Source organism: Pocillopora verrucosa, chromosome 4 (assembly GCF_036669915.1).
Source record: "Pocillopora verrucosa isolate sample1 chromosome 4, ASM3666991v2, whole genome shotgun sequence".
Lineage (NCBI taxonomy): Eukaryota > Metazoa > Cnidaria > Anthozoa > Scleractinia > Pocilloporidae > Pocillopora > Pocillopora verrucosa.
Window position 1 is genome coordinate 18,607,217 of NC_089315.1, and position 24,360 is coordinate 18,631,576.

Here is a 24,360-nt window from a genome sequence, read left to right on the forward strand (position 1 = left end):
TTGAGCATAATTAATAGATTTCTATCTTTAAAACATATGAAAAATGATTTTCGTTTGAAAGTACAAAACACTAAATCTTAACCTGCTTGGCAGAAACTGAAAAAGTAAAGTAAACGCCGAATCATATTGACAGTTTTAAAAGGACTCATCAGTGTAGCAGTCAAGTGAGGCGTCAATCGCTTAAATTAGAAATAAAAATTTTTAATTCACTGGTTAACAGGCATCGATTATTTGAAATATCATTAAGGACCACTCACTCGTCATCGCCTGGGGTGGGGGTCTGGAGGATTCTGGGGGATCACATGCTTCCCAGGGGGAGCAGAGGGGTTCAGTCGTCTGTAACAGAGTTAAAAGGAAGGACCACAGAAAATTGACTACCAATGAGAACGGATCATTAGATTACTACAAAATCCTATTGGGGAATCATGTAATTTTAATTCAGTGAAACAACCAAAATCCTCCAACTCCAGCCCTAGAAGATAACTGATGACTGGTCCATTATATCGATAGTTAAGGACTCATCGATGTGGTGGTCAAGTAAGGTGTCATTCGTTCTAAGTATGAATATAAGTTTTTAGTGTACTTCAGTATCTTAGTAATCATCACGTCAATACAGCTATAAATAACTACCCTAATACAGCTTTAAATAACTACCCTTGCGACTTAAAACTTCTTTTCAGATCGTTTTGGGAACAAGAGCACATTAAATGTTACACAGCCAAATAAACGTCTGTTTTTGAATCTTTTTTTTTTACATCGCTAGGTAACAAACCTCACAATTTACTGCTTCTTACCAAAATACTCGCCTTACTTATCGAAGTAACTTTCAATTAGAGAAATCTAAGAAAGAAAATGGAAATGCAATTGGGTATAATAACAACCTGGTTGTGCTTAGAGCCAATCTTTTTAACTGCTATCGGTCTAATGACCACAGTTAACGTTAAACTTGAAATCAAACTTCAATTTATTGCCAAATTTTAAATGAAAAAAGGAAGAGCAGCACGGTTTAGACGCAAGGTGGCACACGCTGAATGTGTTCTGCCGAAGTGTACGGTTGCCATTTGTCCTTGTTTATGAAATAAACTACAGAGCAATTGGAATTGATTGCAAAAACCGTAGGTCCGCGTATCGGTGGCTTGTGATCCAAAACGATCCGTTCGTCATAGGCACACCGATCCAAGTTTAGGTAATAACGGTAGCCTTGGGAAATAAAAGGAGAAAGAAAATTAACACTCCAGTCAAAATTCATCAATGAACATTACTTCACAGAAAGAAAAATATTCCGACTGCCTTTATGAATAAGACTTTGGGGGGGGGGGGGGGGGACCACATGGTTTTCAGGTGGAACGAACGAAGTGGGGATCCGTCTTCGCTAAAAGGGTATGGGGGGGACTATGGAAAATTGACTGCCCTTAACTGCCAATGGGGGGTGAGGGAGAGGAAGTCATAATAATATTACAAAGCCCTATGGGGGCTCAACCAAAATCCTCCGACCCCCCTCCCTCTCGAGCTCTCCGGCGATAAATAACAACCGGTCCCTAAGTAGCTTGATTTGTGTCCATTATGTTTTAATTAATCAACAGTAAGTTCAGAAAAAAAAAGGAATTCAAAGGCAATGGGTTGGTGTAATCCTAAGGACAATAACGGAAGGAACTCTTTGGTAAATGAAAACTGTCACGTGATTAGTGTTGGATGGCCTTGGTTGATTACTTGCTACTGAAGAAGGACAAGTTCATGATGATTTTAGCTGTATGAAATTCATATATTTGCACTGCGGTGAAGAGATGAAATTAAGAGATCCTCGCAGCTAAGAACACTACTGAAACGAGTGGTTGAAAATAGGACCTGAAAAAAATTCAGGCGGGATTTGAACCTCTGACCTCTGCGATACCGGTGCAACGCTCTACCAACTAAGCTAACAAGCCAACTGGGAGCTGGTCAATGTGTTGGGTCCAAATAAACCATCCAAGCAATAAATGATGATTTTGGATATATTTCTATATTTTAGATATATTATGATTTTAGATATGTTTCTTAGCTGCGAGGATCTCCTAATTTCAAGGACAAGTTCCTTACTCACATTCACACTTTATTAATGTCAGCACAAAATGTAAGGGTAAGTTGATGATGATTTTGCAAATTTCTTAGTCGAGGCGGACCAATCAACTGCCATGCAAAGATCCACTTAATCGTTACATAGATGAATAAGCTAAAAAAGGAAACTAAATACTAGATATTAAGGGAATTAAAGAACAACTGATCAATAAGTTCTTACCAGCTGTAGCGTTAAATGGTTGGCAACCTTCAAGATCCAGCTTTTTATTCTTCTTCAATTTCTCCCACGTGAATTCCAGCCCGTATACTTTGATATACTGAAGAGAAAGATGAAACGGACGTTTGGTTATTATTGTTATTGCATGGTGTTCTATCATTGATGCTGGAACCTAATGCACTACATAGTGATTCAAGTAAGTAGCCAAACAGTGGTTGATTTTAAAGAAAAAAATTAAATAACCAGCCAGATTGTTGTCAAGTTTTTAACAACGAGTGGATGTAGAGGAAAACGATCAGCTTTTACCTGTGATCGATTTCTAAGCTTGATAGTTGATGTAAGCGTCACCCGCATCAAGTATCACGCGATAAAATCTCTCAAGCTCGTAATCTTATTGTTGATTTGTTTTGGTGAAATATTCCAAGCTTTGATACTCCTCTTTGTCCCTTCACTTTCTTATGGAGACCCAAAATCATCTGAGACAGCGAAATAACTAAATTGAGAAGACTTTTAAGCATGTTATGCAGTCGCACCTGTACTAAGCGGTTACCGACGGGGAATGACGTGGTGGCCGCTCAATACAGATTGACCGCCTAATACAGGTTCTTGCAATAAAGGGGTATTACAAAACATGATAAAAACGCCGTTTTTACCATTATTTATCACCAAAAGTACAAAGACTCGCCCAAAAATACTACTCGCACTGATTTCAAAATAAAAACATGGATTGATCATACTTGATAGCTTTTCTTAGTTTAATTTCAGTGGTTTCACCGTCCAATACAAGTGGAAGTCAGTACGAACAGGCCGTTGAAACCCAGAAAAGGGTGAAAATTGGAGCGTTTATGGAGAAAGAATTTTGGGGCTTTGACAACTAATCACTTAATACGATGCTTCAGGTTCGACTGTACGTGACTTAGGATTCGAGGGATATAATTCCTGGCTGTGTGATACTTACTTGTATATCATGTGTTGTGTATTTAAAGGTAGCCGAATGACCCTTGATGCACCCTCGTTTACACAACTGATACTGGAACCAAGTTCCTGGGGCAAGAAACTCGTACAACAAGCCAGAAAGCAGTCCGACAATGACAAGGAAAATGAAAATCTTCCATTTCAGACCTAAATACGAAAAAGAAATGGTAATTTGCCCGCTCAGAAACACAAAATAAATGGATAATAATTAATAACTTAGCTAGGCTATCTTAATCATTCTGCCCTCATCTTTGCAATTTTTGGCCTCATTTACTTGAAGCTCAGGTGTTTTGTGAGATCACTCTGACATTTCTTACGATACTGTGTATGAAAGAAACGTCTCATCCGGTCCTTTAACTGCTACTGTTACAAGCATCCTCGCCGTCTCGATTCTCAGTCTGTAACAGACTAAGATGACGTCAACGATGTAGGTTAGAACCTTCAGTCCCCATTTCGTAGTTCAGATGGTCCGAGTTACGCCAAGTATCCCCAAAAATTATTAGTGAGCAGGATGCCTCTACCCGACAGGCGTCAATTTCAAACTTAAAGTTAGAAGGGGGCAGCTCCAGAATCCTTAGCTTCCCATAAATCCACCATTTGACGCAAATGAAACTGTGCACCTTCTTCAGTGCCCCAGATATACTCAGTAACAGACGATACGTCACCTCTGATCCACTTTGATCTGTCTTTTACCACAACATCCTCAAACTTGCGCTGCATCTTCTCCTGAAGGTCCTCTATGGCGTTATTAATCTGACCCGACTGAATACCGAGCACTATGGACACAAAGCACTGCACCAGCTGAACTTTGTCTTGAGAGTAACTCGATTTGCTCTCAAGCGCCTGACCCAGCAATACTGGACGGCAGTCGGCCATGGGTCGTAACGGAATCTGCGTCTCTGGAATGGCAACACCCGGATGATGCAGTGCGACATATATACGCTCTCCATTCTGAACGGTGCCAACGACTTTAACTTTTACCACGCCGATAACGCAAACCGTCTCAGTACTGCCTGAAAGGAGGAACAATCCAGAGTAATCTTACCATCTCAAATTCTCAAGACGTCTATAACTCTCCGTGAACTGGAAAATTATAAGTGTCCTAGCTGGTGTTTCATAATTTTTTTTATACCGAATACTGGCTTTAAACCTCCTGTACGTTAAACTATGATTTAGTGGGCTGTAAGAAATTACAAGAACCGGGGCTTCACTTGCTCCATTAGGCCTTAAAGCTGAAGGGAGACGAGTCTACAATTGATGTAGTGTTTCCTTATTTTCAGTCCCAAGCTCAATCAAGAAAAAAAAATCATGTTCTTTACGCCACCCTATAATAGATGAGACGAGTTTGACCGAATAAGATGTCTCAGTTTGATAAATCTTAAGTTTCTTCCATCGGTTGAGGTCACAGAGTCACTACTTCGAGATCAAAAGGCGAAATAACAATCATAAGGTATAGCTGGTGATTTAGAAAAGTGAGTAGGTTACGCGAAAGCCTCAAATTCGTTTTCTGACCAATACGCTGAACATGCTCGGTAATTTTGCAGTTATGTTGAAATATTCCATGAACTCGAGTTGTTTCATTACCCTTCTCACTGCTGTGGCGTGGTGCGTGCGCGTATATGTAAGCGGATCGACTGATGACACCTGCCAAGACTGCTCGTGCTGAATTCTCGTGTGTCAGTTTTTCTATTTCTGTTTGTCCAGTGTTACGATTCGTCAAAAAGGCAATCACATCTCCTTCCTCCAGATCAGGCCGTCTTTTTGAAGATTCTGTAAGATTCAGATGATAGGCGACGTCTGCGCCTTCTGTTGTCCACTTAGCGACCCTTAAATCGTTGATGCGAGCCCTCTGTGCTTCCAGATAATCGGTCAAAACTATACAAAATAGAATAAAAGAATTTGATCACGAACTGATCTCTACACTTTTCATTTCTTTAAGGCTGAAAGTATTTAGTGTGTCGAGCTGTGCACAATACTGTACTCTGCAGTTACAGTGCTTAGATGGCACTTTAGTTTGGTACGATATTGAAACGAAATATTGCGCCAGTACAGTCGACTCTCGCCCTGCCCTGCGAACATCCTGCCATTGCGGACAGGAGCCAGTCCTTGGCGAAACGCATAAAGGAGTGAATGAAGAGAACTCCCGTAATTATGGATTCTCGCTATTGAGGAAATAACGACGCTTTCATGCCCCCCAGTGCGACATTCCACTAGTTTTCTCTCTCGTTATAGCAGACACTCGAGTACTTCGTCCAAAATCCTGACTCACATGATATAAAACGACACTACGATAAAGGAAATAAAGAGACCATTCTTCAGTTAGTTGCAAACGTGAGAATTTCCCGCCACGTTAGAAAGTCTATGTTTTCTTAGTTACATATTATTTCTTATGTTTAGATACATAGCAATCTTTTTTCTCTCGTACCCCAGTATTACGAACTCCCGCCATTACGGACACCAGATCCCCCTCCAAGGCTATCCACATTAACGGGAGTCGACTGTCTACTGATCTATAAGTGTTAACATTTCTTTTGACCCGGTCAATTATGTCCATTATGATTTTATCGTCTGTGATTGATACTTGCGATACAATCACCGGCGCCAAAAGCGCGGGAACATTGGACAACCCCTGTCGCAGCTTGACACGGCTGCCAATTATCACACTGTGCGCAGCTCATCACAACAGGACGTGTAATGAAGTGTGAAGTACACGTTTGCGATGAGTAGAGCCACAAATATCACCTCTTTTCTATTTTTCTTTCTTTTAAACGTGAAAACAAAGTTAATTGGTGTGGAGATGATATCTCTGGGATGACCGTCGATAAATACAGTCCTAAAGATATTCAAAACATGACCCCGGCCTAGCTAGGTATGACCTCAATAGTCGAACCGCACAAGGTTGAGTTCACGTCGCAAAGAGAAACAAAGGAGTGACTATTTGGCTGCAAAGGTAGGTTATCTTGGCGAAGTATGAACGGAAACGTTTCCCCGGCTCGCCAATACAAGCTCACTTTCCTGTTATTTCAGAAGGGGGAAGATTTCCTTATAAAATATAACTCATATATACTATACTAAAACTCCAGTCTCAAAGACAATCTACCTATTGTTTTTGCCATTCTTTCTTTATATTATCCAAGAACTGCATGCATAATGAAATACGAAAAATTGCGAATGGTTCAACACAGAGTTGAAAAACATTTGATACAAGTACGAAATTGTAACTGCTTAGTCTGGCCGTAATTGTCTTCGTAGTTGAGGGCGAATTGAGAAGCGTGAAGCTGGACAAACCAATATGTGAAACGCCAGTCTACCATGTCATCCTAATTATTAAATGTATCTTTCTAAATTTTGACATGACTTTGAATTAAACCAGTAAAATTCACGAGATTCATTGGTTTCACAAATAGCACAGAGTTCACAATATTTGTTCCTCTTAAGACAACTGAGGGATAATTATATCAAATGTTTTAGTCCTTCAACCCAAGAGAGAATAATTATTGAAATGAGAAATAATATTTTGAATGATCATGCAATTGTTTTGAATGGTTATCATAAAATTATTTTTGACTAGGTTTCGCTGTAAGCTTAACATTAGTTAAAAACTTATGTTGGAAAGAGGACTTAAAGATTTATAGGGGCTGGGTTAGAAACTCGAGGTAATGCATACAGAATACACACATTGTATAGGATATTGTAGAGATGTTCTTGAATGGCTGAGGATTGAGTCACAATTCTTGCTGTGTTAACCCTGTAATTGCCCTATTCTGGTGTAGGTGATTGAAATACCAAGAAATGACTTTGAAAAAAGGGTGACAAATTTTTCTTGAATTTTTTAAAACTTATCACAATTTGGAAACAAAACACATCTGGTGTAACAACTACCAGTGAAATTGCACTAAATTGGTAACTATATTATTCTATTCAAGCTCAGTGAGTATTGTCAAATAATGTTATATGATGAGCTGAGTAACACACGCACATATTTTGATTGGATAATTCTTACTTTATAAAATCCAGCAGCAGAGGATGGAAACATAGATAACATCACCACTTAAAACACTTTGCTTTTTTATTAATAAAAATTCTAAAAGATTCTATGTTGCTTTGGTTCTGCGCAGTAATAGATCCCAGAGGACATCAAAATGTGATAAGAACATCAGTGAAATACTCAACTTTGCTTTGGTTGCCACTTTTTTGTTCTTATCACATTTTGATATCATCTGTGCTTGATTACAAGGCAGGCACAAGGCAACATGATGGAAATCTATTTATTTCAAAATTAGGCAATATTATGTGTGCCTGCAGTTTTAATTATAATGAAATGAAAGTGATACACTGATCTCCAGACATTTTGATGAAAGACTTGAACATGCCAGAGCCATCCTCTACTGCTGGCTCCTCTACTGCTGGCTGACAATGATAGTTTGTTTCCTTTCTTATTTTCAACCTTGATAAGAACTTGATTTCACATATTTTTTAAGTGGCTGATAGATTTAGCCCCTGAATACCTTACATTATTATGTGAACAATTGACCTTATTTTTTGTCTTCCTAGACAAAACAAGGGTATCACAATTATTGGATAGCAGTCTGTTCACTGTCCTGAATAGTGTCTAACCCTTGGTGCCATCATGTTTTCTCTTAAATTTCAGTTTATACTGATCCCTTCTATTCAGCCAGTGTCAATTGCCTATCATGAATTGTGGAAGTCAGAAATGCTATTTCTAAGGTGACGTTTTGAGTGCTGTGCTTACAGGTGTGTTACTTTTAATATTTTGTATTATAAAATCCCAATCCCAGGCCTCTCAAGGAAAGCAAACCCAAAAATTGAAATAAGTAGTGATGGTTGAAAAAAAAGTCTAAGAACAGGGTGATCAACACTTCCTTTATGGGCAAAACTCAATTAAAAGATTACAACCAACTCTAATATGTAATGGTAGTAAGCTTAAATGATGCAAGAAGGTGATGAAACCTTTTCAGTTGAGCAAAGATTTTTATTGTCCTTCACATCATCCTTGACATTGAAATTAATCTTTTATAATCTTTGCAAGGAGTGTAACCCATTTCTTTCCAATTTTCTCTGTTATTTATTTACCCTTTATAATATTGCTATTATTTTGAATATTGGGCGTTAACTTATCATATGAAGATGAGTCTAATGATAATTTTATATTTATGTTATTTGTATCAGGATTATTCAATGGTATATATTTCTTTATGCAGTTGGTGTGATATCATATATTAATTATAACTTAACCAACTTCATAAAATGACTGGCAGTACACAAAGTCAATAATATTGCTGTTGGTCTGATCATTATCATCAAGTGTTGAAACCATACAAGTTGATTGAAATTGATAGCAGGATACTCACTATTTTTGTCAGTTTGAACCATCAATCTATCAGGGGAGCTGTCAGCACCTAGTTAATTAAGCAGTAAAATAATTGAACAACTTGATCATGCAAGTTGCCATACATGTCTAATTCATGGTTTACACCTTCTACCTGGGCTTTAGCAAGATCTAACGTGGAACCCATTGTTTCTTCAAAGAAAAATGAAGCTCAACATAGAATTTATGAAGTGAAACATTTGATTTTGCTAAGACCACAAAGAGATACCTTGTCTATGGTCAATTCAATTACATAAAGTACTTTGGTGTGGCTCTTGGTTGAAAAAATATCATTTTATGTTTCAAAGTATCCAAGTCATGCCCATTCCCTTTTTACTTACATAGAGAAACTATTGAGTGTCTCATCCAAATGTTGCTGCTAAGTCCTATAAATTTCCCTTTTGTACACCTGTAGATGCTCTATTATGTGTGCAATATTGTATGGTGGCCTTGAATATGTTGTCCAGTTAAATATGTGTATAGTTCAGGTCATAGTTTGTGGCCACCTTGAGAATATGGAAGGCAATAACAGTCTCATAGGCAAAAGGACTTAATTGACAGGTTAACCTTCTTTGTTTGGATGTTCTTGCTAACCTAAAGACCCAATCATCCATTTATGATAAAGTGTATGCAAGTTTAATTTGCTCTCTTTCAGAATGTCATATGGAGCAGATGGATTGCCTTAGCAATCAAATTATGATCAAATAAATCTTAAATCTAGGGCATTAACCCCAGGACAAAAAACCATTTTTGAAATCCTCTTAATGCTTAATACAAAACCCTTAAAAATCTGTCCATTTTAAGATAATTTAGGAGCGGCACATTGTTACACTGTACCTGAATATAGTGAATCAGGAGAAGGATTTGCAGCTAAACCTCCTAAAAATTGATGTGAAGGGGTAAAAAAAAAATAACCACAAAGAACATAAGCATGCAAGAATTTCTTGTGTTTGTTGTAGGAGGGGGGGAGGGGGGGGGGCTGGGGAGGTACTTCGACCTTTCTTTGCCTCCTCTATTTTCTGCCCCCCTAAAGCTGCAGTTTGTGTGATGACCTTTTGCTGGGTGCTTTTGCACTTATGGTGTTTCGAGGTTTGTTTTGAGGGGATAGGATAAAGTTAAATTTACAAAAGATATTGTGATTGTATTCTAGTGTATAATTTTTCTTTTCCTGTTGAGTATATATAACTATTTTTTAATTTTATTGCATACATTTGTGTTTAGTGAAGTAAATAGCATTTGCAACCAAAAGTTAACTTGGCTAACTTGGTTGATGATTAAAATGTTTAAGATATGGATGGCATAGTACAATACTTTGCAAGTAAAAATTCTAGAAGTTGGTGTTATTCAAACTAAAATTTTAACCTTTTTTGGAGTGATCCATCCAATAAAAACATTTATCTTTATTATTATGTATGCCATATTAGCTTTTATTGGCTTAAATGTACCTGGCTCAAATCTTTTCCTCTTGTTTGCTTTCTCAACATCTGTATCTAAAAATGAAGATATACTTAACTTCAATACAATTGCTAAACAGACAATATTGTTACAATTAATGTCCTCAATATGTAGATTTAAGCTATCAATTGAAGTATTCCCATATGCATTTGATAGTGATCAATACCATGAATGCTTGACTCTTCATTGGGAGACAAACAATCAAACATTCATTTATATACAAACCTGTGACGAACAATAACATAAATTTCTATAACAGTTAACATCTTCTGAAGATTTACTACCTAATAGTAGACAAATTTTTTTTCTTTTCTTAGTTATGGCTTTATTATGCATGTGTATAGATAGCTTTATTATACTGATTTATACATTTTTAGCAAAGGGCTATAAAATGACAAAATGTGTAAATAAAATCAGTCAAAGTAGAGTAAGGTACATGTACTTCATTTTTTTACTCTTGTGACAAGACAAAAAAGTCATATTTTCTAGAATCAGCACAACCGTTTAGGTGTGAATCCAAGTGCTGTGACTCTTTATCATATCACTTGCTTTTAATTGGAAATAATAACTTTTTTACTTTGTATTAGTACCTGCAGGTTCTCTGAGTGTTTTTGGTTTTGTTCTGATGCGAAACTCTTTCGAGGTAAAATTTATCTGTGAGCCGTCAATAAGTTGTACAGTGATGATAAGATGCCATACATTTCTTGTGTTTGTTTCAACCTTAGCAAGCTTGTAAACAGGGTCTCCATTTGAATTCTTGTAAGCAGAGTCTAGGTTGAAAGAGAAATTTACAGACTGCACTCCGTACTCTTTGTAAGTTACTTTTAGCTCCACAGACCCTGTTGAAATTAAATCAATTTATGATTGTAAATTAAGTATACTATGCATGTTTGTATATATTTCACTGTTTCTGTTCTCTATGGGTTTATTTACCCTGGATAAGCAATATATAATGGATGGGAAAATGAAAGGTAAATGTTCAATGATACGTTTTCAAAATTACATTCTAGATGCACTGTTTGTGTCATACACGTATCTGTCCTTCTGGTCTGGTGATAATTAGCATTTAGGAAGTCTATGTATGAGATTATTTTGAATACATGATAAGCAAGTTACATATGTGATGCATAGTTTTGACCTGTTTCTTTTAAAACAATTTGCACTTCCGATGTTGTAACTGCTACCTTGTGTAAGTATGAATGTACTTATCACTTAACAAGCCTGAGAAAACAATCTACAAGTTTATTATTAGTGATGAATCAATCCAATTGGGCTCAAATTCAAAGCTTTCCAAATCTTTTTATTTTAAGGGTTGCTAGAGTAATTCTCAATCAACTTTTTTCTACCGATAGATTTACCTTTTGCTTTACTAAGTGCATGTGTTAGTAGCTTAGGGCTTTTTTCATGCACTCCTTTACTGAATTATGGTAGACAGCTTTCATATATTATCCTTGAGTGTCAAATAATGTTATGTTATACATTGTGAATTTCATAAATGGTAATTTACTATCCATACAGTAATATTACCAACCTACTGTATCATTGACTCTTGCTGCTGCCTCAGGAGTGCGTCGAACTAGTACTGTGATACTATTTATTTGACCAGCTGACCAGGCAACACCATTAACCCATCCTTTTTCTATGCGTTGTTCAGATATACCTGGCACCTTTGTTTGAACTTTGTCATAGACATCTTTTAGGTCAAACAACTGAACTTGAATATCAGGTAATGGTGGTTGGTTGAATGTGAAAAAATCATCGGGTACATTTCCTAGACAGGATAGCAATCATTGAGGAGAATTCAATGATGACTTACTTTGGAATAACTTGAAGTCTTTTTCATGTACCTTTTCACGAGCACATATAACTACCTCCATGCATACACATATGTTACACAGTAATTGCATCAGTCTCAGATAAATTTATGCATGTTGGCTTTCTTGCCCCTTGTACCGATCGTATGTAATGAATTCAGCATCATACACGTATATTTATTACCAGGATTTGCTGAATAAAACTTGCAATGCTGAACATGTCGGGAATTTTCTTTTTAAAAAGCATTTAATTGAAAAGCAAACCCTAATGATACATTAGAAAGAGTTAAATACCAAAAACTGAAGTTCTACTGGACAAGGCATGATGTCAGCGAGACAGGTCTGAGAACGGAAGTATCCATATATCCACAGCTTTTCATTTGCTGTAGCGAAAGTAACAATGTTCGGTTCGCCAACTCCGTCATCGAAATTTTTAAGCAGCTCATCGAGAATGGCTCTCTATTAGTACCGTAATATGTTTTTGACTGTGTAATCTATGCGTTCCTTGCTCTCCTTTCACTCCTACTCTTGATAAACGCTCCCGACCAATTCAAATCACTTCTTGACATTCGTTTACAAATCCTAAGGAAAGGCCGAAGCTCACATTCTCTTGTTATGCAAAGTAGCTAATGAACTGAGCGTTGAATTTGAAAATCGGAGTTGAACCCCCCAAATGCCTACCTTGATCACTGTTCAGAACTGCCTCTAAGTCCTTTAAACGGCTTTCTAAATCACAACTCATTGTATCCCGCAACATGTAAATCCTTGTCGAAGACTAAGAAAACAAAGTTTTTGAACGATGTGTGGTTTGGCTGAGTTTCGAAATGCTGATACGTTTCTCAGAGGTCAGCTAAAACTTATGTGGGGCCGAGAAAATCGTCAAGGTTCTGAGATTTAAAGCGAAATTTTCTCAACAGGCGTAGGTTTCTCGTCCATCATACTGGTATATTTCTGGGAAAGTACCTTTACTCACTTCCGCTTTAGTTTTGTCGAAATGATAGCGAAAGTTAACTAATTAACATGTTGTGACCTGGGAGAACAAAGCGAGAGAGAGAAATAGGGTAGAGATAAAGAAGCGCGGATGGATCTCTTTTTTTTTTTTCTGGAAGAGGTGTTGAGGATTCCAGTTTGGGCTAAAAATTTCCAGGTGTCGTGGCAAACAGCACACAATCCATTGTAGACTCTGCCCATACGGGTTGTTTGAAGCCAGGGTTGAACCTTGTTTTGGGACACGTGTTCTCCCAATCATGTTTACGCATTTCACGTGTCAAGTACACCAAGTGTCACCGAGTCTTCAGAATGTCACACAGTGTTTCTATTTTTTGTTGAATGTCAACTTCCCTCTCACGGACTACTGATTTTATTCAATGCGTATTATTCATTTGGTGACACTGTACACACCAGTGACATTTTTGTGTGACATTTTGATGGCCATTATGCTAAGTGATTGACATGATTCTTGTTCGTATCACGTCATCACTAACTTCCTACAAAAACAAGCGAGTGTGTAGTCTTCTTCAGGCAGCAAAACGATTCACCAATCATTTAACTACCTTCAGAACATATTTCTAAGTTAAATTCACCCAGACTGTCTGTCCCTTGTAATGAAGAGCTTTCAGCGAAGCCCGCTCGCTGCAAAACGGCTGAAAACTTGTCGCTACGCGTAAAAAATTGATAAATTTTAACTTTAATTTTACTCGCAAACAAGGCAAAATCTTTTTCTTATCTACCATATTTCATTTTGAAAGTATTAAAATCTAATCTCACAGCTGTATTTCAAAATATTTGTGTTTTTAGTGGTGTCAGTTTGCGAAGTAGGTTCTCCACTTCGTCAGTAAAATTATGATAGTCTTTGTAATGTCTAAGGTTCAAGGTGTCACGTGATCTACTGTTTGAAAAAAAAATACTGTCAACTTTGCACGTTTTTGCTGATAGGAAGTTCAAACAGTTCAATCTGAAATCATTGAGAAATTCGATAGATGGATATAAGGTTCGATGAAAGTTCAATGGCTCGTAAAGGTCTTGTGTTGTATTTTGGCAAAAGGCCTAGGTCGCATCTGGAGATTTATTATCGATACTTGAACGTCCGAGCTAAAACTGTAACCCTCGGTGTAAAACTTGCCTGTTTTGTGATATATTGGATTGCGGATTTCCGGACTATTAATTACGATATTTATATTCATAAGTATGTAAAGCATATGTTTGTGTGTTTTTAATGCCAAGAATATTCATGTACTCTTATTAGCTCGAACGCTAACTGGAGAAGACGAAGGGAAGATTAATTCTTACTTTGCGACTCAATTTCCGTAGATCGCTGTAGTTTTGACGATTGGGACCGGCGATCCGGGCGGTCTTACGGAAACTAGGCTAATGCACAAACTCGTTTCTATCGTATGATCCTCGCTTAATCCTGTATTCGGAAAGACTGGGACAATCTTTACGATCATATGCAAACTAGAGTTGGATTTAAGAAATCTCTTGCAAAGTTACATAGGCAAGACTGTTAAGAAGTGCGAAGATATTTAGGAAGAGATAGGTACCAGTAAGTCAAAACCATAGGTCACGGAGCAGCATCTTGACACTCGCATCTTTACTCTCAAACGTAAACATTGTTCAAACACCACTCCCTCTTGTGGGGGCTGGTTGTTCCTACTCACACATTCAAACAAAGCGCAATTTTTTAAAACCCATCTTCCCCAAGAATATTTCGAAATACTGGTGAGTTAAGTCTTCGTTTATGGAAAATCATATCGTGTAACACTCAAAAGATCGATGGTTATCTAGGGCTTTAAAGGAAATATTAGTTGAGTGGTGATAATTGAGAAAGTAAAATTAAATGAAATTTGACACATCAATAGCGTTTTGGCGTCTTGTGGATTAGGAAACGAGAATAGAACAGACACACCTAAACGATATCACAATGATAATCGGTTTTGGTGCACAGACAATGTTTATTTTCTTAGTCGTTTGGCGGTTTTTTGATCGAGGCATCGCTCGATATGTAGATATTGATTCATATTTTCCGAGTTGTGGTTCCATCTTTTCATTAAGACAAATCGGCTTTTAAGCTAAATTGGTAATTGATTTTCTTGCTATCTTTATGCATGTCTTAAAAGAAGGCCGCGCTAAATTTCCAGTGACATCTACGAGAGAAATTAATTGCAGTAGTGTAGGTTACTCAGCAAAGTACTATCGTGACAACGTTTACTGTTACCGGCCGAAGTGTCGCGTGACTACTTAACTTCCTCTCTGTGATTGCACAATCGCGGGTCAAGGCTTTCAAAACAAGAATCATGTGAATGTAACATTTCGCAATAAACATTTCCTGAAATAGATGAAACTGTCGTTCAGAATACCAGTTTTATACTTAAGAGTTCCTGCTATATGATCTGGAGATCTAATAGACGAAAGCAAAGAAGAAGGAGTTTGAAATTCATTTTGACAAAGATGATAATAGAATCTCAGTTCCGACTATACAACAATAATATTATAATACCCTTCTAAACGGTCTCCTTAACGATATTTTCAAACGCTTGGCAGTGTTATTTCATAGGTCCTCCGAAGTGTCTTTATGAACTCAACAGATTGAAGGTGTTAGACTGTAACTCCTCGGTTCTTGCCATTTTTTTTTCTTTCTTTGCGTGTAAGACTCATTTTAAATGCGCGTTGCTGTGAACACATTTTCGTTACACAGAATGCATATTTGAATATTTCATTCAACAGTTTGTTTGAATTTCTCTTCGCTGCGTGTGAAAAACACAAACATCACAGTCCTGCACCGTAGCTTAAAAGTCGTAAAATGTAACTCTCGTAACTTGAAAAAGTGTTTATGACCGTATGCACGCATCTAGTTTTGTCGTGTAAATCGCCGGTGAGTTTTGCTTTCTTCCGCCGCAACAAAGTTTGCGTAAGAGGCTAATTGAAACATAAATACCCGCCCCCCCCTCGAATCGGAAGTAAAGCATGTTTACTATTGGATAAGCGTGACTTCCTCTGTCTGGGAGCCTTACTTAAAAATTTCTACGGGAAGTTCAGTAGAATTTAGTTTTAAATCGTATCACCACTGTATTGCAAGAACAACAGAGCATTCAGTTTTGCCAAATGGATCGGAAGATCGATACAACCTTGGAGGAAAGACTCAGCGATATTGACGAATTTATCCAGTCTGAACTGGGATTCCCTCCTGTGAGTCATAACTCAGAGTCAGTTACAGTCGAAGAACTTTACAGCATAAGCTCCCTGTTTCGTGAAGCTGGGGACGAATTATTAGGTGAGCAGAAACTTTATTTGGGTGTTGCAATTGTATGCGTGGGTATCGAAGGCATTGTTCATCACCGGCAGGCGGTTTAAGGAATGATCGATCTACACGGTTAAGCCATCCGCCTTTAGTTTCTCTCCTTTTATATTCTGCTTCCTGATTTTTTGCTAAATTGGCTTTTTTTTGAGAAGTCAAAAGCTTAAATTCGGATCTCAAACAACACTCTGCTAACTGATCAGATACGTCTTAAATTTACATAATACTAATCTAAGTTGCAAACAGGCGCCATCTCAGGCTAACGTGAGCTGTCTTAGGCCCCATTCACACCAGCGGAGCACGTTAAGGAAAAGTAGGCTTAAATGAATGAAGATCAGCGGAAGAAAATTAAAAATTTTGGTTAAGATTTAACTAAACTGACTTACGTGTATTTTTATCATGCTAAATTCGAAGTCGACAAAACTTGATGATGATGCGGCTTTTATATCGTGTATTCTCCATGTAAATGTGCTCTAATGCACTTTACAACAACTTTGGCAAGGCTCAATAAGCAGTCTACAATTTTTGTTTGAAAGGAGATTTTTGCATGTACCCCCAACTTTTTGGAAACAAGGCCAGATCACAATACCGGAAACCACGTTCGTAATGTTTATTAAATGTGTGTAGGTTCTTATACGTACTCAGCCAACCAATACAGATAATATGCTCGAGAAGGGGCCGACGGTTTATTGTCCTTATCGACTTAAGTTTAAGCAATTTTTATACAAGTTTGAAAAGCGATTTTTGCATGTACGTCCAACTTTTCGGGAACAAGGCCAGACTACAATACTGGGAGCCACGTTCCCTAGTGTGTGCTAGACGTGCGTAGGTTCTTATACGTCCTCAGCTAACCAATACAGATAATATGCTCAAGAAGAGGCCAACGGTTTATTGTCCTTATCGACTTAAGTTTAAGAATTTTATAAAGAAAGCACTTTCAAAACGGGTCGCACAAAACAGTTTTGTAGCATGTTTTAGCTTTGGTGTGAATGGGGTATAATGCAAAAACAAGTAAGTAAATTTCGTCGGTCGAACGTATCTCAATTGCGATGATAACTTGAAATTTTGCAGAGAACGAGACAAATTGTGTCCCGAAGAGGGCTTGCGAAGTTGAAGTAGAAGTTCAGATCGTGGGTCTCAAAGATGTCTACGACAAAAAGACGAAGAAAACTAAAGAAGGATTTGAATATCGCTTGGACGACGCAGAAGTAACTGTGATTGTCCAAGCATCTGATGAAATCTCCAGTATTCGAGCTTACACTCAAAGGTGTCACGAGGCTGCGATGAGGACTCATGATACAATTGGTATTCTATGCATATTTTTATACTTTCTTTAGGTGCCTTTGTTATTTTTTATCAGCATCATTTGACACGCTGTGCTCTACTTAAAAGACGGCATTTTGAGATATTTGATATATTTGTTTTTGTAGGTCCAGTGGAACTTGATGTAAAAGTTGTTCAGAGTGAGGCCAGATTCCGAGTCGTTGTAGTAGACCTTGGGTCGGTGTACAAGACACAGGGAGGTGATCCAGTCTACTGGCTAGAGAAAGCAGAAGTCATTGAAAGGAACAAATGGGAAATGATGATAGAAATGGAGTTTGGTTCAGACTTGAAAGGAACAGTTAAGTCAGAGCCATTCAGAGTTACAACCAAAGCAAGTTACAAGATAAAAGGGAAAGGAGGTTGGTATTTTTTTATCATTAATGAATGCAAGGAAGATGAAAGGCGAACTGACTCTTGTCTGATGAAATAAGATTGTTGTTGCGCAGGCAAAATGCAGGCCAAATATTAAGAAATGGTTTCAAGGTTCAACTCAACGTTTTAGTTGAAAATGGAGCATTGGTACTCGGTTCTATTTGCATAAACTTTTAAACTAAAAGAAGGTAATCATTTGCCAAAAGGAAGTGGAGATTGATTAAATTTTCGTTGGACGTCCGTCATATCAACTTCGAATATCCTACGAGCTTTTTTAGGTACTAATAACCAACAATTTCTCTTGTAGATTTGCCCAGCTGTGGAAATGTACAAAGGTTATTTCGAAAATTCGGTTGGCCAAGTGACAGCAGAGATGTTCCTGATAGACCCTTTAGTGGAATAAAACAAGGTTGGTTAAATGTTATTTTTTTGTTTGTGTATGCAAGTGGTTATCTTCCTTTATAAAAGTGTAAGTGTAAGGAAATCGTTCAAACTATGCAGATATAAGATAGAACCATAACACATTTTTGCTACGTAACAATGGTTCTTTATGGGTGCTCCTAAGTGTGTGGTATGGGCATGTGCAAAGTCTTATTTTTCTGTTGTTGATGATCAGAAGCACAATCCAGGGGTAAATGTGTAACATGGACTTTAATTAGCTTTTAAAAAAAGCAATGACCTTTTTTATTTTGCTCTTATCTTCTTGTGTGTTGTAAAGATATATTAAGTATAATAGTTATGAGCTATTAATAGCATTTGTGAACAAGTAATGGCCAAATGTTCTTGAGAATTCTTGAGGTTACTAGACGTGTTGTCATCCAAGTTTAATTTTCATCAATCAATACTCCTATAAACTAACAATGCCTCACCTTATTTATCATATGTCTTCTATTTTGATGTTTCATTCATTTGTTTATTTTTGGTTACTTTAAGTAATAACCCTTTAGCCTAAAACCATGAAGACGAGCTACTTAAGTGGTTGTTAGTTGTTTGAAGTAACTGTATAAGATTTAAATTTTTTACGGAATGTACTGGTGTCATGTAGAACAGTGCGAATTATGGTTTACCAGCTGAAGTGATGTCATTTGTATGAATTAAAAGCATTGGTGGAAATGATAAGGAACTATGAGAAGCTCCACACGTAATGAATTTGTTCCCTTGTGGTGAAATAATTGTTTTCAGCTACTTTTCTTGATATTTATTATGCAAACTGTCCGATAACAACTTAGTTAGTGAAGTAGTGTGAAATAGGAGTTTTTTTCAACCAGTCACAATCGAGGAAATTGTAATTTTTATGAATATCCTCTTAAACCTCCTTTCTTATTTCGTTTTCTCTCCATCCTGTTATTCTTTTCGTTTTCGTAGTTTCCATGTTGCCTTTTTGTTTCAAATTTTAAACGTCAGGCTAAGTATCAAGAAAACTGGTAGAAGAAAGAAAAATCGGAAAAAAGAACGAAAAACACATACCAAAACATAAAACAGAAATGAACGAACAAAAATCCATTTGCGGTACACCCTTCTGAAGTCCCTGGCTACCAAGCTTTACAACTAAGTTGGGGAACCTCCTCCTGAAAATATCCATTTATAACAGGATACAGGAGAGAGATGGCTGAGTAAGGAATTGTGTTCGGTACTTAGACATTTTGCTTTTAAACACTCTGCAGAAACAGGAGACGTTAGAATATATGCTCGGTACATCGATAACGTGCTTTTTGCTTTTTGATGATCTCAAGGGTATAACTGTCTTTACTAAAGTCAGGCTGATTTGCGATTATTCTTTGTGCGAGCTGCTACTGTTTGGCTTTTTGTGATTTCTTTAATTTTGTTCTATGACACCCTGTGTCAGAATTTGAACGTTGTTCATTACCTTTTTGCGGTTAGTGCACTGCATAGTGCTCTAGCAACTACGTTTTCTTGTATGTAGGAGTGAGGAAGTGAGTGTGCGCCAACAAACAGGTCTGTTCGTGCATAAATCATGACATTCATACGAAAAATGGGGAATGGGCGAAGGTTGAAGAAAAAATGGAAAGTGAGGGATGGGTAATGATGAATCGGAATTGAGAAATTGAAATTAATTTGAAAAATTGCTTCTACTTTGGAATAATCTCCTTCAACAACGATAGTCGATATTAACACTTTTAAATTAAAAAGAAAAAAGTAAATTAGTGATAGGGAAGGTTGCCCTTCCATTGTTTGATAATTTGACTACTTGAATTTAAGCAACCAACGAAAATTGTCAATCTAGTTTCCAGAGGTGGCAATAATTACGGTCTTTGGTCAAACTCTGAATACGAAACTGAAATATTGTGAGTATCAGCGGAGGTACAGTAGGACAAAAGCATGTTCGGTGAATCCATGGGCGCCGCCAATTTCATATAAATTCATCATCTGCTCAGCTTGATTTTCAGCTTTGCTTTTTTATAAAATGCTCAAAGAAGTGCGCGCGCCGTGATTGGTCAGAACGAGTTCATTATATTTCCATAAAGCTCGTGCCTTACGTCACACGAGTGCACTGTTGAGATATAATGCACGCAGCCTACGTCATTGGTATGAGCGCGCGCAATTTACGATATGTTTTATAAAAGAAATAAAAAAACTTGTTCCTCGAGCATTGTTGAGTTATATAAGCACTTGGGAATTTTTAAGAACACTCGAGAAGTGCGAGAAGCACTCACCTTAGGCTCGTGCTTCTCCGCACTTCTCTCGTGTTCACAAAAATTCCCGCGTGCCTATATAACTCAACAATGCACTCGGTGTGTTTTTTATTTCTTTAATAATGGTAGTGGGCTCGAGTGGAGTCCAATTCGGTATGTAATCACACAAGTGATTTACAAAATCGGACGACCGCAAAGCGGGAGTCCGATTTGTTAATCACGAGTATGATTACAGACAGAATTGGACGACAAGAAGTCCTGTTACTAATTAATCATAACCATTTCAATTTCCGAAAAAATGAATACACCTAGATTCCACAGTTTTTCTTTGGATAAGTGGTTGTTGCCATGGTTGTTTTGATAATTTTTGCGATTGTTAGATTAGCTGTGTGGACTTAGTATGATTGGCTGCTTCAATTGTCCGATTACAGCCAACTGTCCGATTACACCGTCCGATTACAACTGTACAAAACGATTAGTGAAAAATGAAGCTGCGAATGCACCAATTATATTGAAGGAATTTGTAATGGTTATAATAATGGTAATTGAACTGAGTGGAGTGCAATTTGTATAGGTAATCACACGATTTCGAGTGCAGTTTGGAATAAATAAGGATTACGTGTTAATAATATACATGAAAAAATACGAGATAGCTTATCATAATTAAGCAGACGCAAAGCGCGCGCATCAAGTGCAAAAATAATTTATTCAAACCGTGCGTTTGGTCAAAACAACCGTGTACGATAAAAACAATAATATACAATGATATATTCACATCTTTAAGGCGCAAAAAAGTTTAAAGTCCGGCTAAACAGTTCAAGGAATTGTTCGGTTTGTGTCCGAATTACTTTCAATGAAATGGAATCGTCGTTTCCGAGGTTTAACCATGTTTGTTTTTAATTTCGGCGTAAGATCGCTCGAGCAAAGTTTTAAGCCGGGTCGGCTCGTAATTTTTGATTTCCTTGGCAATTCCCTTCTCTAAACACCCCTTTTTCCAAACCGACAACCAAAAAGCAGTGCTTTTAGCAGTGTTTTCGTTGAGCTGTTTTTCGGCTGCGGTGGCGAAAGAAAACCTACTCAAAACACCGGCCATTGTTTCGCTCGCAATTTTTCAAATTTTCAAATTTTGTTGCGACATCTAAGGCTCGCATTCGATTGGCTATCTGTGAGTATCTTTGATTATCGACCAATTAGAATGTCTGGTTTGCTATTACTTTTGCACTGAATTAACCCTCTTCTGCACTGAATTACCTGAAAACTGCATTTATCTTAACCAATCAGAACTGAGTAATTTTTTCATGTATATTATTAGGGCTGAAATCATACGCATGACTTCAAAATTGAACAAGCGCGCAGCGCGAGTTCGATTTAAAAATCACAAGTTTGATTTCAGACGAAAATTGCACGACACGAGGTTCAATTCCCACTTTATTACATCCATTTTGAAAACGCCCAAAGACAGGACTTGGTCAAATATTTTATTTATGCGGTACTGAGCCGGTTTGAAATTAAATTCATCCATTTTCTGGGGGAAAAAAAATAAGAGTTTTTTGGAAACAGAAGATGCAAAATTTGCCACATGATACTCTTTGTCTTTCATTTTCCTGCAATTTGATAGGTTACTTTAAACAAGCCTTGAAATCTGTTTGGTTGTTTTGTTTTTAGTGTAGCCTGCTTATTGACTGGGAAAAAGATGCCATTTAAAGCAAAAATGGTGCGATTCGTGAATAAATCGCACCAATTAGTGCCAATCAGATTACAGGGACCATCAGTGATTTCAAAATGGGTGTAATAAATTATGTAATGAGCTTCCAATGAGCATAAGGTGTTCTCTCTGTGAATGAAAATAAAAATCTTGGTACTCAGTGATCTCCATGAGTGTGCAATTGATCTGATATATTTATCACCAAGGTTCCTGGTGAAGTATCGTATTAACTTCGATATGTCTTCTGAGCTGGTATTGAAAATACTTTAGAGGTATTAGATTTGTAAATAGTCATTTTAGTTTACAGTGGTTTTATCCTTCCACAGAATTTTCAAATGAAGCGGCATGTTCTTTGAGCGGAGAATTAGACGCCTTCTCTTTTACAAAGGAGGACGACAATACATCGGGACACTTTCCTGCTGACAGTTTTGAGACCGATCTCGAGTCTGGTTGTGAACCCTTGGCTGGCAGGAAAATTTTGTTTAGAGATCACACCACTTTAGATAGAAAGATGGTTAGTGTTTAGTGACGTTGTGTGTTTTGGCTTGCGTCCACATTGTTTGACAAAACATGTTATGATCAGCGCGGCATAACTATAGAGCCATGCTCTCTTCATTCTTCCTCTCCATCTGACTTCAAGGCATTGATGGTTATTGCCTTGTGCTCCGAATCCTACTACTCGTCTCAACTACTGACTCAATTAATTGAATTGTGTTTTAAATCAATACCATTAATATTTGCTTGCAGAGGAGAAAATATTGATTAACGGTCTTCTTCTAGGTTTCAAAGTATTACAATAGCAAATCATCAATTCACTATATTGTGGAGCAACCCGAGGATCCTGGTCTTCTAAAGTTGGTTGGGAAAAGATGTATGGTTGGGAGCACTCGCCGTAAAGCAAACGGACACAAGAGCGCCGAAGAGGATTTCTGGTGGGCTTGTGGGCACTGTTTCTTCGAACGTCGTAAGAAGTCGACCATTAAAGCTCATGTTAGTCAAAGGGTTTGTCAAAAGTCGATTGAAAATAAATTGTCGAAGAGAAAATTAACAAGCCGCCAACACAGTGAAAGTGACTTAGTGGAACCTCATTTTCTTGGTTATACGTGGAAGGACTCTCTTTCTGTGTGAATTGTGTAATACTATTGAGGTATATTAATGGTTGACGCTCACTGAAAGTGAAGTAAAGTAAAGTAAAGTAAAGTATTTTGTTAATTATGCCAGATAATATGTAATTAAATGTGGTGTATATATCTTTTTCATATTGGTGTATATAAAATTTAAAATATCAACATTATAAGTTATAGAGTTGTTTTCCAAAGTGATCTATTTTTTGAATTTTGTAAAAATAATATTTTATGATTTTAAGGATGACATTTTGATGATAGGTTTTGTCAGAATCCGCCTGGAATGCGGGTTTAAGATTGAATACTATTTAAAAGAAGAGGCAAATAATCCATTGCACAGTCGGGTGCACTGTTGCCAAGCCTTTTACCAAGAGGAAGGTTAGAATTTGTCGGCAGAAACTGTTCCTCTTTTCATACTTGAATTGGGTCTTTTACAAGCCAAATGACTTGTCGTCTCTATCATTCTAAGTACTCTCCAAACTTAGCTTTTGTATTGAGCTTTGATAATATTTCACATGGTGTTACAAACTGTAACACGTTGGAAGCTGAGCTATAATGAAATAATGCATGGCACAAAAAACGAGCAAAACAACGTTTTGTAACTGTATCCCGTGGTTGGTCCACGAGTTACACAAACTACAAATAAATTTCCAATCTTTACAAAAATCGAGTTTTTGTCTTTTCTTTGACTGCTAGGAATTGCATGTAGAGGGGAAGTAGGGCATTCCTCATTGAATTATCCATCAGTTTTGAAATTTAGATGACATACCAGCTGAAAAGGGCTTGATCGCAAAGAAGCACAATCCACTAACCATACACAGATTGAAAAAAGGAAAAAGGGCACTACGACTTGCTCGTTTTCAGTCATGTCCTGTCATTAAGTTAAGTAGATATTTCAAGGATATTATGGCACTTTTAAATCTATTGTTCATCCAGAATTTTGTAATTTTCGGTTCAATTTGATAGTGGATGTTGTTTGTCTC

At 37.3% G+C, this 24,360-nt stretch overlaps 2 protein-coding genes across 2 annotated transcripts; one reads left to right on the forward strand and one right to left on the reverse strand.

Moving 5' to 3' along the window:
- Window positions 1–180: 180 nt before the first annotated feature.
- LOC131778141 (uncharacterized) lies at window positions 181–13,518 on the reverse strand. The gene is made up of 11 exons (XM_059094524.2): window positions 12,587–13,518; window positions 11,623–11,862; window positions 10,682–10,930; window positions 10,082–10,126; window positions 9,474–9,515; window positions 8,620–8,667; window positions 4,832–5,122; window positions 3,913–4,260; window positions 3,231–3,394; window positions 2,276–2,372; window positions 181–1,200 (listed from the first exon to the last, which is right to left on the reverse strand). The coding sequence occupies exons 1-11, from the start codon at window positions 12,660–12,662 to the stop codon at window positions 1,007–1,009; spliced, it is 1,794 nt and encodes a 597-aa protein (XP_058950507.2). The 5' UTR covers window positions 12,663–13,518; the 3' UTR covers window positions 181–1,006.
- Window positions 13,519–15,906: 2,388 nt separating this feature from the next.
- On the forward strand, window positions 15,907–24,021 carry LOC131778142 (uncharacterized). The gene is made up of 6 exons (XM_059094525.2): window positions 15,907–16,175; window positions 17,271–17,504; window positions 17,630–17,881; window positions 18,202–18,303; window positions 22,580–22,767; window positions 23,034–24,021. The coding sequence occupies exons 1-6, from the start codon at window positions 16,007–16,009 to the stop codon at window positions 23,379–23,381; spliced, it is 1,293 nt and encodes a 430-aa protein (XP_058950508.1). The 5' UTR covers window positions 15,907–16,006; the 3' UTR covers window positions 23,382–24,021.
- Window positions 24,022–24,360: the final 339 nt, after the last annotated feature.

Bases quoted from the DNA above. Each gene is read 5' to 3' on its own strand.
- LOC131778141 (XM_059094524.2), bottom strand. From the start codon at position 12,662: ATGTTGCGGGATACAATGAGTTGTGATTTAGAAAGCCGTTTAAAGGAC. The intron at 9,516-10,081 runs GTACATTTAAGC...ATCAATTTTTAG, and splicing joins GAGGAAAAGATTTGAGCCAG to GAGGTTTAGCTGCAAATCCT. The intron at 4,261-4,831 runs GTAATGAAACAA...TCCTCCTTTCAG, and splicing joins ACGCCACAGCAGTGAGAAGG to GCAGTACTGAGACGGTTTGC.
- LOC131778142 (XM_059094525.2), top strand. From the start codon at position 16,007: ATGGATCGGAAGATCGATACAACCTTGGAGGAAAGACTCAGCGATATT. The intron at 17,882-18,201 runs GTTGGTATTTTT...TTTCTCTTGTAG, and splicing joins CAAGATAAAAGGGAAAGGAG to ATTTGCCCAGCTGTGGAAAT. The intron at 22,768-23,033 runs GTTAGTGTTTAG...GTCTTCTTCTAG, and splicing joins CCACTTTAGATAGAAAGATG to GTTTCAAAGTATTACAATAG.